The sequence below is a fragment of the Corvus brachyrhynchos genome, unplaced genomic scaffold (assembly GCF_000691975.1).
Source record: "Corvus brachyrhynchos isolate BGI_N302 unplaced genomic scaffold, ASM69197v1 scaffold221, whole genome shotgun sequence".
Classification (NCBI taxonomy): domain Eukaryota; kingdom Metazoa; phylum Chordata; class Aves; order Passeriformes; family Corvidae; genus Corvus; species Corvus brachyrhynchos.
The window spans coordinates 129,203-144,480 of record NW_008236622.1 but is presented as its reverse complement, the minus strand read 5'-3'; the positions used below and the strand labels follow the sequence as shown (position 1 = coordinate 144,480).

The 15,278-nt window shown below is 36.6% G+C and overlaps 1 protein-coding gene across 4 annotated transcripts in view; it reads right to left on the bottom strand.

The window, feature by feature from the left end:
- Nucleotides 1-1,541: 1,541 nt before the first annotated feature.
- The window catches only part of OPA1 (OPA1, mitochondrial dynamin like GTPase), a 47,254-nt gene continuing 33,517 nt past the window's right edge, over nt 1,542-15,278 (bottom strand). For all 4 annotated transcript variants that reach the window (XM_017726407.1, XM_017726409.1, XM_017726408.1 and 1 more), the window contains 2 exons: nt 4,002-4,079; nt 1,542-3,481 (listed from right to left, as the gene is read on the bottom strand). In XM_017726407.1, the coding sequence (XP_017581896.1) occupies nt 4,015-4,079 (65 nt within the window). In that variant the 3' untranslated portion in view covers nt 1,542-3,481; nt 4,002-4,014. The remainder of the gene's footprint in view (nt 3,482-4,001; nt 4,080-15,278) is intronic.

Genomic DNA, 15,278 nt, shown 5'->3' with positions numbered 1-15,278 from the left:
TCCCAATATTTCAACAGCTCAAGTGATGAAATCTCTTGCACCTTTGTTAATACAATTAAGAATTATTAAGCTACATTTAAGATACATGAAAATTCACTAAAACTTTAGCTTAGGTTCAAAAATATACTCAGATTAATGCGGCCTTGATGGGTGAAATAGAGCAAACCAGTACATTTGAAATAACCAAGAACTTCACTTGATGTATTCACCCTCTATCTTTACACTTGGTTTTTACACTTCTAAACATTTCCAAGATTTTAATTTCTCTCATAGTCTGATAACTTAGGATGAGGTTACTAGTAACAACTGAGAAGGAATAATTCCTGACATTTGAAAAGACACCATTTGTATCTTTTCCATGAAGAAGTGTTGGAATACCTCTTGGCCATTAGTGTTTAAACCTTGGCTCATAAATGGTTCATTTCATAAAAACCAGAAATACCTTAGCATATCTGCATGATAGCAATTAACATACTTTGGAAATGAAGAACATCAATTTATGGAACAACAGTGTTTACATTTGGTGATTCCCCTCCCTAAGCTCAAAACGATACTGAAATTACAGATTAGTCATTGCTCCTTACAATAAACTGCTTTATGCAGAATCTGAAGGTAGCCTACAAAATACAGAAAAATATAATGAACCAGTTTGTGCAAACCAGTTTGGAATAATATATTCTTCAATACCACATGAATTTTAGGCAGTTCAAATAATTGTGTTTTCTATCTCAAAACTGTTGTAATATTCAGCACATCCTTCTTATGCTGCCTCCAGCTACTCATCTAGTAAGATACTCCTTGCAAGGAGCAATTTTAAAGTAGCCAACTAATAGCACTGTAATCCATTTTTAGTAACTTCCTAGTAAGGTAAGCACAACTTGCTGTAACCCTTTTTTCCCCTAACCTTAACATAAAGTCCTATTAAAATCAGCATAAATTTACCTGTTGCTTATTTGTAAAGATGATTTTCGGTTAGTTTAACCATGAAAGCAACTAAATGTAGAGCTGTAATTCTACACTGAACCTAACATGTCCATGTCTGCAATTCAAGCTTTGTGGAGCAAATCGGCTGCACCTTCAATGTCACAGTTTCCAGTGAATAGGGGTTTTTTTCCAATTGATTTTGTAAAACTTTTCTTCATCTAAAAGAAAGAAAGAAAAAAAATATTCCTGAATTCACAGGTCTGTAAGCTGACTGCTCTTGAACTCTCACACCCATTGCCCCAGTCTGCATGTTTATTTTAAATGCAGCTAAAACTAATGCCCTGTAACAGTCTTCATTTATACGCTGGGTATCACTTCATTATCTCAACTTGCAGAGAGAGAAGCTTTCACCATAATGATTTTCCATACAAGATCTTTGTCTAAATGTATTACATAAACGGTACATTAATTTATATAGTAAAGATAACACTTGGTACAGTCACCACTAACCTGGTGCTGACACAGCACTTCTGAATCAGACATCTTGATATCATTAACATATACTGAAATCATTATACTTGTTCACAACTTAACAAATGAGAAAAAGAAGGTCAAAGTGACTTCTTAGATAGGTGCAATAGCACCATGTTCAAAACCCACATTTTATTATTCCTTCAGTTACATTTTTATTCAATAATAAATACCTAGTTTCCATGGATTACATCATGCTGTAAGTCTTAGATGAGCAGCACAGACAAGTTGGAACTAAACCCATAGGAACATCGCATTAAAAGAAATGAACATTGGGCCACTGGATGCGATATTTTGCAACATTTACTTTACACAGAAGTTTCAAACAGTGATGTCTAGGTAAATGCAAAAGTTTTTGTTTGTTTCTTCGTTTGGTTTGTTTACAAAGTACAGACTTATTTCACTTGCTATACACAAAGGTGTCTGCTTTCAAAACTGTGCAAACTTACATTTCTGAAGTTATCTTCAGAGAATGGTGATGACCCAAGCCATTTTTTCATTTTTCGGTTCTCAAACACACATTTTCAGGAATTTTAATCAGAAAATCTCCAAAATGGAAAAAACTCCATTCAGTTAGATCATCCTGAAATATTTAACCTTTCAACATAATTTTAATCTCTATGTTAGCTTTTTGTCCACATGGCTGAATATTCTACATCCAAACATTTGGGGAACATCTTACCAAACTTTGTATTGTTTCCCCTGAGAGTAACCAAAACAATATCTGTTGGAAAACATTCAGATTCCTCTCTTTTCATTTCTACATATCAAAATCAATTGCCTTTTCAAAAGGGAAAATAAATCTAGGTCAGTTTTAAAATGTACATAATCAGACAACTGCAACTCAAACTGTTTCAGGCCTAACACCTTCTTCCACACAAGTACTCAGAAGTGTATACAGATCCTTTGTGGCAAAGCGTGGGCAGAGAAATGTGGTGGTGATTAACCACCAGGCACCTATGATAGAGAGCTTATATCATGCTTAAATTTATCAGAAGCAACATTTCTATGGCAAAACTGAAAGGCAGGTTTCAGTGCCTTACTAATTTTACTGAATGATAGACATCAAGTGGGTGTGGAAGGATCATGTGCACAACATTCTTATAGAAGTGATTTTGGTCTTAAGAGTAGCTATTAGTAAAAATGAAATTACTGACATTTTCCCTTTTTTTTAAAATTTGGAAGTCGGACAAGTTGGAATTGTATTCTATCTTTTTACATTTCACACATACTCCAACAGGTTACTCTGTACCTATGGAAACAAGGAAATCTGAGTCTGTGCAATCCCAGAAATGAAATGTAATCGGCTGACATTCAAGAGTAACAACACATATCAGGAAAGAACAGGTAAAAGGAGCAGCTGCTGACATTATTTCCTGAGTCTAAACCTTTTAGGGTTTCACTGAATAGCAGTCTGTGCTTTCAGGTGAAAGAACTACAAGAATTGCTTGGCTGACATCTCTCAATAGTTTAAGAGTTTAACAAAATCCACCACTTCCTCTCAGGATCTCAATACTGTGCTTTCAAATCTGTACCACAGTGACCAGCAAATGCTTCAACACAGAGCATAACAAATACAAGTGGCATTACTTAGAAGGGCATTTTAATGTACATACAAAGACTAAAACGTTATGTCAAACTCTCAGGATCATCTGCAGGCAAGAAAATGAGAGCAGATAAAATCATTTTATGAATCTGATCCAGCTCTACCATACAAGACACATACTAAAAATAAAAAGCTTTTTTCCCTTTCAGGAAAAAAAACCTTAAATATACAACTTCAGCAAGCTCCCAAGCTATCTCATTGATACACAAATCAGATTCTTCTGTGCATGTAGCTTCGAAAATTAAATGAGCAGGTGGATTTTAACTGAACTTCTCAATCCCATGAGACATTATTTTCTTTCTCCTTCAACATTTCAGGATGCTCCCCAAAAGATAGGAAAGAGAATGGGACACAAAAGCCATTTCAATTCAGTCTTTGTGCAAGGTATCCTGGAGAAGGCTGCATTCTTGTGTAAAGTTGCTGTTGAAACAGAATGACAATTATTTTAAAATATGTACAAATGCAGCACTTGGGTTTATGGATTTGAGAACTAACAGAAATGAAATTTGGAAAATACCTGCATGCAAACATTTTTGCTAACAATATACAGTGTCTTTAAGAAAAAACAAAATAACCAAAATGCTTCCACAGAAAAGTGTTCTGTTAATTTTTATTCCAGCTAGTAATGCTTTCTTCTCTTAATACAGATAAAAATATTGAACTGAGAGTAATAAATAGCCTACAGTGATTCACAATACTTAAATAACTGGTCAGTAAATATATTTTCTATTAAGTTTAATATCTGCTTGTAGTATAAAAGCAGCAAGTATCGTTCTGCAGATTAGAAGCTAGAAGCAGCAACAGCCAGACAATGGAATAAAACAAAGAAGAATTTTCATGAAGTCTGTATGAAAACATGCATTTAAATGAGATGGATAATAATTTTATACAGAACAATGAGATAACTGCAGCAATATCTTTATGATCTAAACACGATTACCTGCTTGAACAATCTACTTTTCTTGATGGAGGGCTTCTATGAAGGCTTCAAGTTTCTCCTGGATTTCCCGAACTTTTTCTGGTGGAAATAAAAGGATCAGTGTTCAAATACCTATTACTATTAAGTACTTGAGGACAGGTACAGAAAGAAAAATAAATCCCACATAAAACCCAAGAACAAAAACATGCAAACACAAACAAAAATTAATGCTGTCATCAATATTACCCTAAGCATTTTGTTTCGCAATTACATAGGTTTATAACATTTTTTACATCAGAAAAAAAGAAACCCAATCCTCTTCGAAGAGCTACTACAGATATATGTTATGATTACCCTGCTAATTTTATAATTTAAAAATTTACTGAAGGAATCCTGGAAACATACTTCAAAAAACTGAATTTTCCACCAGATCATGCACAGCAGAACTATTGTACACTTGTTCCATGCAGGGAGTTGTTAGCTTTTAAATAATGCCCACTAGCCCCTTTCTTCTTTAACCAAATATCCTCATTCTCCAAATTAAGTGTAACAAACACCACTAATCATTCTAAATAGAGTTGAAAGCTCATGCCCTTTCACCCACGAGAATTTCAGGGAACCATATGTCAGTATTCAAGACACCTCCTCCAAAGGGCACCTACAATGTTAAGAATGTTTAAAACTTGCATTTTATTTTCTTGCATTTCAGTAGTAACCAGATGGATGTGGGCAGAATCTAATTTTTTATAAAAACTAAATCTGGGAGTTTACTTCCCTACCAAAACACAACTTGACCACAACTACAAATAGTTACTAAGAATGAAAAGGCAAAATTGATTTCAAGAAATCCAGGGGTTTAGGCATTTTTCCACTCTTTTCTCAATTCCATACAACAGTTGTCATCATATAACCTTTTTGATTTATTAAATTGCTTATGAAGCAAGAGTTAGAACATAGTTGGAATCCAAAGCCTGTGAAATTTCCTGCTTCTCTCTCACCACATCCTCATTTGAAGCTCCTTCTGTGTGTGATTATAGGCATGAAAAACACACACTTCAGAAATATGAAGGAACAGGGGAGAGCAATAGGACAGACAAAAATAAGTTAGATGAGCATAAACACAGACAAATATTTTTTTCCAAGCTAAAAATACTATTGGATTAAAGCCACATGTTCCCTTGTATGAGATACAGGGTTTGAGCATTTTTAAAAAACCCTTTTATTAATGGTTTCTTCTCTTTATCAATACCATATGTTATCAACTTGCTTTGCTGAGCTAAGTAACAGCAAAACAAAAAGAAAAACAAAACAACCAGCTTTAAATGGGGTATGTAAGCACAAGTGGAAAAAAAAGACCTCCAAAGAGAACACTAACATAGCTACAGGAACTGAAAGTTTAATCTAACAAAATGACAAGCCCATAAACAAACACAAAATCCATTTTAGAGTAATAGTAATAATAATAACTCAACAAATTCCTGCAGTCCTGTTCTAGCACAAGTAGAGAACTTGAGTTAGCATTTGAAGTATGGAAAATAGCCTGTATGAGTATGAAGGAACCTCAAGCTTCTATCTTTATCTTGCAATTCCTAGGTGATGAAGGGTAAGCCACTGACACTTTCAACACTTCAGCCTGCCCTTCCCCAGTAGTGCTTATCTAGAAACACAGAAGTACAGTGAAGCTGAATCACACTCTAAGTCCTAAAGGAAACACCAAAGAAGCTTCTTGAATTTCAGCTGATTTTTTTCTTTTAAGGTATTTTGATATTAAATGAAGATTGCAGTCAGTGTGAGGGCAAAATCTATACCTTGGAAGTTAAGACACAGCAGTAGCTGATTTTTACCAGGTTAAAAAAAGAGAAATTCTGATTCAGTTCAGCAGAATCTTTGAAAGCTGTCAATGAAAAAAAAAAGGTAGTCCCATGATCACTTTTCCTTCCTGAGCACATGCAAAGTGTTTTCATTACTATCTTTTTAAAAGAAAAAAAAGAATATGTACTGCATCCCAGTATATAAACCTCTAGTGTAAGGAAAATGGTATTTCTGTGGCATTTATTTAGGCAACTACTTCGCTCTGCTTCCAATACTGTTGCTCTATGAATGTTTACAAAATCAGCCTTTGAAATAATGTTCTACTATTTTGGACAGCATTAACATAGTTTTTGACCACACCATGCTGGATGGTGCTTTGACCAACCTGGTCAAGTGGAAGGTGTCCCTGACTGTGGCAGGGGGGTTGGAACGAGATGACCTTTACAGTCTCTTCCAACTCAAAATATTCTATAATGATTCTGGGTTTGGAAATTATTAATCCTGGACCCTGCCCTCCAAAATGAACAGCAGTTGTCAGTGATAACTGGGGATTAGATCTCATGACCCAGAAGATCTCTTTATGTTGTGCTTTCAGTGGCTTTCTGTAGCACTTTTTCTTCCCAATTGCAACATGTTTTCCCAAGTGTGTTCTTTGTATTGATCAAGCCATTAGACCCAGTGAAAGCAGGCAGATAAAACAGTATTAAATGCAAATATTTTCCTTTCTCAACTTCTTGCTAATGAAGTATTCTGGCCCTGAAAACTAATAGCATCAGCAAAACCCTGTAATTATTATTTCATCCTTAAAAAAAGGTTTGTGCCAACAAATATATTCTAATTCTCTGATTAAGGCATATTAAAATAACAAGATAGCAAATATGTATTCCACCAGAATATACTGAATCAGCTGTGTTTGCTCAGAGAACAGGCATACTAAAATTGACTGCATACTATGAGCACTTTATTAGTTTTTATACTTGGACTGAATTGAAATGATTACTTAACTGTAATAATTATGAGGTCTTGAGGTAATTTAATACTTTGAAATAATATGTTGGCTATTCTTAAAAAAGAACAGTTACAATGAGTGCCAAATAGCTGCAATTATTCATGCTATGCCCTGTATTTTTAGCCATAGTAAAGCTTTTTGCAGCAGCAGAGCCCAGGCAACCTGTAACACTCTCCTGCAAGTCCATTCTGTAGCAGAGAAGCAGTCAGCTGAATTGGTTTACTTTTGAAATAGGCTGAGGGCAGAGCTATGCATTTATACAATGCTAATCTTAATAAACTAGTAAATATAAGTGCTTGGATAGAATTCCAATAGAGGAGTCTGCAGTTCTGGGGTAACTGTCTACAGTTTCATGAGCACCATGTGACTTTGTATGTGGAACAACAATTCATTCTCACAATTCAAGGAGCAGATGTTACCCAGCTTTAGGGAAGTTCTTGCCTCTATGAAATGCACAAGCTCGGTATCCACATTTGTAGGGTTTTGTCTGACACTTAGATCAAACTATTGGTGATTCACACTTGTAAATTACAGTACATTCTGTTTTGAGGAAGTTTATCAACATGCCAAACACAGAAAATCATCTGATTTCAGGTCAGACCACTTATTGCAGAAGCAAATTTAGGGGTAGACAAAAAGTGACCTGTTGCTCTATGTCTTCTGATACTGTGTTTTTCCAAGGACAAGTAAACCACAGATTAAAAGCATTCAGTTTGCTAGCAAATTACTTCTGTAGCTGGTTGAATTACCCAAGTTCTTTTATATACTGCTCCCATGTCACAAAAGGGACTTTAGCAAAAGTGCTACGCTCTTATTACAAGGTACTGCTTAAGTTTAAATACACATATTGCTTACACTGGATTCTAGAAAGATGATGTGCTCTTTGGTACCTCTAATGCAGACCTGAAGTTACAAATATGCAATTCTTCCAGCACCTGTTAAACACTGATTAAAAATCAAATTAAATCAATGAAGAATAACTGTAACTAAACCCTTGTTTCCATCTTAGAACAGTAAAATTCACAGGCCTAGGGGCCATGAATGGTTATTCTATTTCCCATTTACCCCATGTTTACCTAAAAGATAAGCTGGTTCATACATCAACTCATTATACCTCTTGATCTGGTCATGAATATTCCCACAATCCTCCCTCCGTATCCCATAAAACTTCACTGACAGAATGAGGAAATTCTTTATTCAGATGTCTTGAGATCCTCATTCATGCTCAGTCTCTCCTTATCTCCATATGAAATGATAGTGCTACCCGCTCATTTTTTTTTCATTAATCCTGTGATCCTAAATCTAAAAGGCTCAAACCCAGACTAATTGAACTGTAATGAGGATTTGGATACACTGTGAATGCAGAAAGACGCAGGCACAGAAAAAGTCTGCTTTTCCTAATATCATAAGCTGGTCAGAAGGGAACCCCCTGAAATATTCAGTCTTACAAGGAGGGTTTGCTTTCTGATTGCTGCCTGACATAACCAAGCTTAGCTACCAATGAACAGTGCTAAAATGAAACAGCTGACCAAGTTATCAAGCAAATCTCCGAAGGTAAGGCCAAATAATCTAAAATAATATTAAACACAAATTACAAAAGCAAAGTACATTACTGATTTATTTCAAACACACTCCTAGAGGCAAGAAAAGGTTTTCTTGTATTTTCCAGCTGCATTAACTGGTTTAATAAGAGACGTGGCCTTTGTCCACAAAACCTGTCTTGCTTATGGTTCTGAAGTTAAATTTATTTTGAGATATTCAAATACATATTTACATCTATAAAACCAATAGTTTTAGCACAGAATTTTAAAGATGTTCACGTCTATCTGTGCCAGAACAGGAATAAAACCACACGAGTACTTTGAGCAAATCAAAAAGCTTTCCCTTCCCATTTACAAATGTGCACATATGATATCAAATTTCAACTGCAGCCACAAAACAAATTCTAAAATCTTTCTGGACAGAGATCCATTTTATTTTGTACTTTGATGACACTTACAGCATGAAACGACCACGAAAAAAATGTGTTAATACCTTGTTATAAATCCTCCTGTTCTACATTAAAGTGATTTCCATCTCCAACTAATGTTTACATGGCTTTGATATTTGAAAGCTCATGGTTGTTACTCCTTTTGCTCTGGATTGTGTTTAGACTTGAGTTCTCCCCTTCCTATTTTTTTTTTTTCATCTTCCTTCCTTTCTTAATTCCTTCCTTGCCTATAAACATTCTCACTGCTTGCTGTGCTACTTCTATGTTATGGTTAGTTAACCACAGAGGCAGAAATTTGGAATTTAGTGCTGTGAATGCATCATCTTTCCTCTAGTAAAAAGGAAAGCCCTGTCAGTCAGAATCCATCACAATGCCCAGAAACACACAATTAAAAACTAGTGATGTCAATCCGAAGTTTTCTATTGAAAGACGATTTTTACCTTAGGGCTACCTAAGACACAAACTCCATAGTTGTATACAACCCCTGTGAACAGTCAGGTGGAGAAGAGGGGAGGGGGGAATCATCTCTCTGGAGTTCAGCCTTTTGTGCCACATTCCTTGATTTTCTAAGGGCCATGCAAAAGCTTTACTTCTTGTTAAAATGGTGAGAGACAGCACACTCCCAGCCACTCCAAAAAATGCCTCAGAAAGCAGACTTCCCAGCCACAGTTACCTGCAGCAACACGCTTACTCATGAACTACCTATCACATTTTTTGCCAGTTTCCTCTTGTTCACGTACCATATTTTCCTCTGGATAAGGCTGAGAGGAAAGCTGAAGTTTTAAGGGGGGGGGGAGGAAAAAAAAGGCAAAACCACCCAGGCTGCCCTTAAAGAGACAGAACATCATTTGTCAGCTGCAAAGACAGATTTATAAGTAGAGGGCCCCCTCTGTTCCTTTAAGGCTGCAAAACAGATGGGAAATGAATGGACAGTCAAAGGGTCAAGAAAACACATGGGAGGTGCTGCTTGTATGCTGTATGTATGTTCCCAGCAAAAGAAAGAGGTCAAGATTGTAACTGCATGGCTGGGTGCTGGAAAGGCCTTTTCTTTAAGCTGTTACAAAGACAAACGCTGTTCTTCATCCTGCTGTCAAACTGCTATAAATATTGTTTGTCAAGAGAATTTCAGCAGTTACAAGTTTTTTTAAAAAAAGGCTGAGCAGGAGGATGAATCATGTGAATGATTCTTAAACAATTAGCTCATTAGTGTAATAAAAGCACTGCAGAATCCTGAAAACTTTAAATGGAATTTATAGTAGTTCATATAGTAAATCCATGAATCATTAAGAATATACAGCCTTTAAAATGCAAGCTTGCAGAACATAGCTGGCACGGTCATAAGTTACCAGTAGTTAAGACTGAAAGAAGATGCCAACTGATGCTACATTGTAGTAGCTGTCCTTTAATGTTATGTTTCTTATATGTGTTCCAATCTATCATGAGATTTGAATTTGCATCCAGTTTGATCTCCTTTTGCATGGCTGTAACAGGAGAAAACATCAAGAAACATAGTATCCTATGAAGGTACCGTTTTGTTTTCCATTTTGTAGGCAAATCCACCTCTAAAACAGGAACAGATCACTGCCAAATTGTATATTTAGCCTGATGCAGGAACATAATAAAATTAAGAGGTCATTTTAGACAGAAAAAACCCCCAAGTCATGGCTGCCATCACTGAAGTTACTTTGTTGCAAGTATTAATTATTAAGCCCTTCATTGCACACCTGAGCAAAGCTACCAGCTCCCTGTAGGAAACAATATTACCTTTACTTCACACGAAAGACAACCAGGCAGCAGCAGAAGACAGCTTGTCTGAAAACACTTCAGTCATTTTTGCAAGCTACTGAGCACTGGAACAGTATTTTAGCATTACTAACAATCATCTTTAGCACCGGAAATGGGAATTGTGTATTGTGCTGTTGAAATAGTAGATCACTAATCAATGCCTTGATCTACAGCTGCTCCAGATTCACTGGCAAGAGCTCTCAGTTTAACAAAACAGTTTTGGCCACACATTTGCCCCCTCCTTGGTGGAACAGAACAGATGCTGGCTGTGCTTCTTGGGGCAGTCCCTGGGACTCCTCAGGCTGGTAAGCATGAAATCCTTCTGTCTCTGACAGAGCATTTCAGAACTGAGCGGCTGGGCTGAAGCAAAACGGACAATTATGTAGACTACTGACTTTATACAACAGACATTTCCATGAGCTATATTACACATCAGTCCTGCTCGTCTACAGAATGGAAACGAAGTATAACCAAACTGGGATGTGAGTTCACAAACTATTTCTACTCTGTCACTGAGGTTAGCCTAATGTACCAGTGATCATTACCCTGTATTAAGTTGCAAGTTTATGAGAGTCACAAGGTCTGCAATATCAAGGTAGGACTTGGGCATCTTTCAGTCCTCTGTCTCCATCTCAGATTTTTTAATTAAAACTGCTCTAATAACTCAGTCTTTCAACAGAACTTAGGTGTGTTGCTTACTGGACAGCTGGAAGGAGCTTAGTACCAGAACGACAAGGCAACCTTATAAAACAATCTCAGACCTTGAATCAGACTTACAGATACAGGAAGACTGAACTTCTAATCAAAACTGTTAAACTAGAATGAATCAGAATGTGGTGATGCTCATTATTTTGTGTGGAAATAGTGAAAAGCATAGAAGCAAACCAGAAATACTACCCAATGATTCATCCAGTGATGTAACAAAAGATTAGCTTTTCCTTATTCAGAAAGGACATACACAGCTATGAAGATAAACTACTTATGTAAAGGCTACTGTAACCTTAATGCTATAACACTGTAAAGACTTTAATGTAAAAAATAATTGATATATGTTGTTTCTCCACCCAAAAAAAAGCATACTCAGATAATGAAGTAATATGCTGTCAGGACTACTTAAGTTAAAGTCTCTCTAGAACATGGCAGAAAATGAAATGGTGATTAGATGAATTTTTAGATCATAATAATAATTTTTAATAGTCAGAAACTTAAGTCACCATATCCTGAAGAAAAAACAAATGGTTCTATTATTTTTTCTTTGCTGTCATTCCTATGGGCAAAGTGAAGTCTGCTACAATTGACAATGTGCAACATACATGACAGTGACCTCCCCAGCCTTTGGAAATGGGAATGTTACATTCCACAGCTCCACACTACTTTAGAACAAAAGCATATATTGGTCCATTTACAAGCCTGTAATTTATACCAATAGTAAACGTCTCCATGATAAGTAAATCTCTCCATGATAAGTACTTAAATTTTGATTAATACATACCCTCATAAGCAACCAGTACTAAAGAGAAAATAGCATCCAATCAGATGTTTTGATCCTTGCACAATTCAGAAAATTTTAGAAAAAAAATAAATTCAGCAGACAACACCACAATGACCCTCAAGTACAAGAGACATGGGTCTAGAGTAAGATTAATAGGCATTAAACATGTCATTATTCATGTAGCAGTTTATCACTATTTTTCAATGTCAACTTTAAGTGATAGGCTTCTTTTAGTCAGTGACAAATGTGGTGAACTTTGTAAGGATCCGTTTTAGGACCTGGACATCAGTGCCTAACTCTTCATCAATAACTAAGAAATCACAGCAGACAGGCTTTGGTCATCTGGGATTCTTAAGTTAAGTAAACCATCACTCCATCACAGGATGTCTACAAGTGATGTATGTTCCCCCTTGAGGATTACTTCCCTCTCTGAGAAGACGCAGCTTTCTAAAGCACTTTCTGCCATGACACTAAGCAGGAACTACATTATCTGCACTTTGACACACAGACCATCCTACACATTCTTCTGGTTTTAATTCATTAGTTTCATGCTGCTGCCCCAAAACTCAAGAGAAAAAAATAAAAAAGAACTTGAACATTTAACTAGTGTCTTTCATATCAAAGCACACTTGCTTGGGTCAATTTCTTAAATTATCTACATGGAATTAAAAACATGATAGTCGTGCAAAAACAATTAATTTGCCTTCTAACAGGAAGTTTGCAAATCTGTTGTGAGATATTGCTTTGGTTCAAAATCAGGGGAAACTGAAGACACAACTGTACAGACTGATTCCAAGCACACTGTCCCCAACTTCCTGCGTCACAGAGCACCAGGACCTCTACAGAGCTCAAAGGGAGCACAGGAGTCATGCTGCCACCAGCACACTGGTGACACCAGCACAAGCTTGAACTCATTAAGAAACAGACAGCCCACATTTTGTAACTGATTGAGACTGGGGCAGAAATAAATGTGCTCTCAATGACAAGCAGCCTCTGATAAGATACATGCCATATTAATGTCCTCAGGGAAGCTGCTGGCAGGGGACTGTGAAGAGAGCAGCTACCCTGCACATGCTTAGCAGAAGTTGGAGATCTGTTTGGTGATTCCCAGAGGGAAATGGCAGCTCTGCTTCTGTCTGGGTAGAAGGCCACACCATCCCCTGGTGTAATATTCTGCCAGCTAAGGATGAGATGAGTGAGTGCTTCTCACTGCTATGACCAGGTGAAAGGAGAATGAGATGAAAGCAAGACTGCTGACACTTCTGGAATTTTCTTACAACTATGAAGTAACTGTATTTTTACTTAAGTGGCTTCTAAAACTCCAATATTTAGGCACTGTGAAAGAAATAAGAGCACAAAATAACCCCAATTCTTCAGATTCTAATAAAATTACTCTTCCATTTGCATGTCCTAAGATGCTTCCCTCTTTCCTCTGTATCTGTCTTTGGGTGGCAGGGGTGACATTTGGGCATTACCTTCAAATATCTTGAAAACGATACCTTTTTTCTGTATCTTGTAAACACTGAAAACCACACTGGTTCTGATTTAAGGACTTCTAACCACTACCTTTTGAGCTGTTTCATCCGCCTCTAGTTTCTAGGGGAAAATTACCTATGATCTGCTTATTTGAGAGATCCTTCCCCCTACAGCTGAGCTTTGCCCCTATGAAACACTGTGACCTTTTAAAAAGAAGTTAAAGCTCATAATAGAAGAGCAAAGGGAAGCAAAGGCTTCAGAAAGCCAAGTCAAAGCCTGATTTTAAGGAGCACTTGTAATCAACAATGTCATGAATGATAGAGGTCAAATCAAAACACGATTGGCAGTCATCTCAAGGAACTGAAATTTAATTAGGCCACAGTAATGATCACAGTATAGGATTATTTTTACACAACATTTTTGTTCTGCAGCTAACAGCAATGAAAGAAAAAATGTAACCACGGAGCAAGTAATTACATGCAAAGTACTCTTCACAGACTTTATCCCCAACTTTGCATAAATGCATAACAAAAAAGGGGACTCACTTGGATTAAAACCAGTTTGTTACATAGAACAGACACAACAGAATCCACTCAGCTTAGCCAAATCACAGGAACTTCAGGTCCTGAGTCAGCAACTTACATATGAAGTGCCAACCTTAGCATTCTAACTCCATTAAACTGGCAAGTTTATTATATGCCTATATGATATTAAATCATTCATGCTCCCAGTTGGCAAATGGTTTACATTCAACAAGAGAAAAAGTAAATTAAAAATTTAATGCTGTGACTTCAAAGCAATGACTTTAGATATAAAACTTGAAAGTACTTTACAGTAACTCTGGTTTGTTTAGTTTTTATATGTTTTAGTCTTTACAAGAAAATAATTAAGTTCTGCAAACTATTACATTTCATAGCTTACAAACGTATGACAGAATTGAAACAAATGGCCCTAAGCTGTCTTTTCTTCATGTGAGGGCTTACTCCTCAAATGTTTCAAAAAGCTTTTGTGCAGAATAAAGCCTCAGCTAGCCCACGACACCTGTACAGGTGTCAACATTACTGACAAATGAACTTGGAGGCTGATCTATTCACATCCATAGCTAGCAGTTTCAGGATCAAGTTTCCACAGGCATTCCCACCTCCTGCCAATGACTCTCCCATGCACATGGTTTTACTTATAATTTGGTGAAGAACTGGGTTTTCTTCTCCAACTTGTGAGGACACAGGATATTGGATGAATAGTATGCTGACCTAGGAAAGATGCTTTGTATGTACCATATTTTGTTTATCCAGTGGCTTTGCAACATTCATAGTTTTGCTGTACAAAAAGAGTAGAAGAAGAAGAAATAGGACATGTGTATTTCTTTTGGGTCTGCGAGATTTCCGTTCTAGTGAAGTGAATGGCAAAGCTCCAGCTGCCTGCCTGAAGCTTGGATTCACCTGAAGCATTCATCATCTATGTGCACCACCTAGCATGCTTTAGATGCTACTGCAATAGGGAGAGATGACACAGCTTTAGGATAAGACACTGGAATATCCACTTCCTTTCTGAAATGATTAAAGGATTCAGTTCCTAACAGTTTTTTCTTAATAAAGTGTACTAAACTAGTATTTTCCATGCAGTTGCTAACCAGAAATGTGCAGCTGAGAAAAAAAAAAAAAAGACCATCCTTTACGATCTTCATAAATTACACACCATACAAAAAACCAAAACAATCCCCGAGAGGGAATC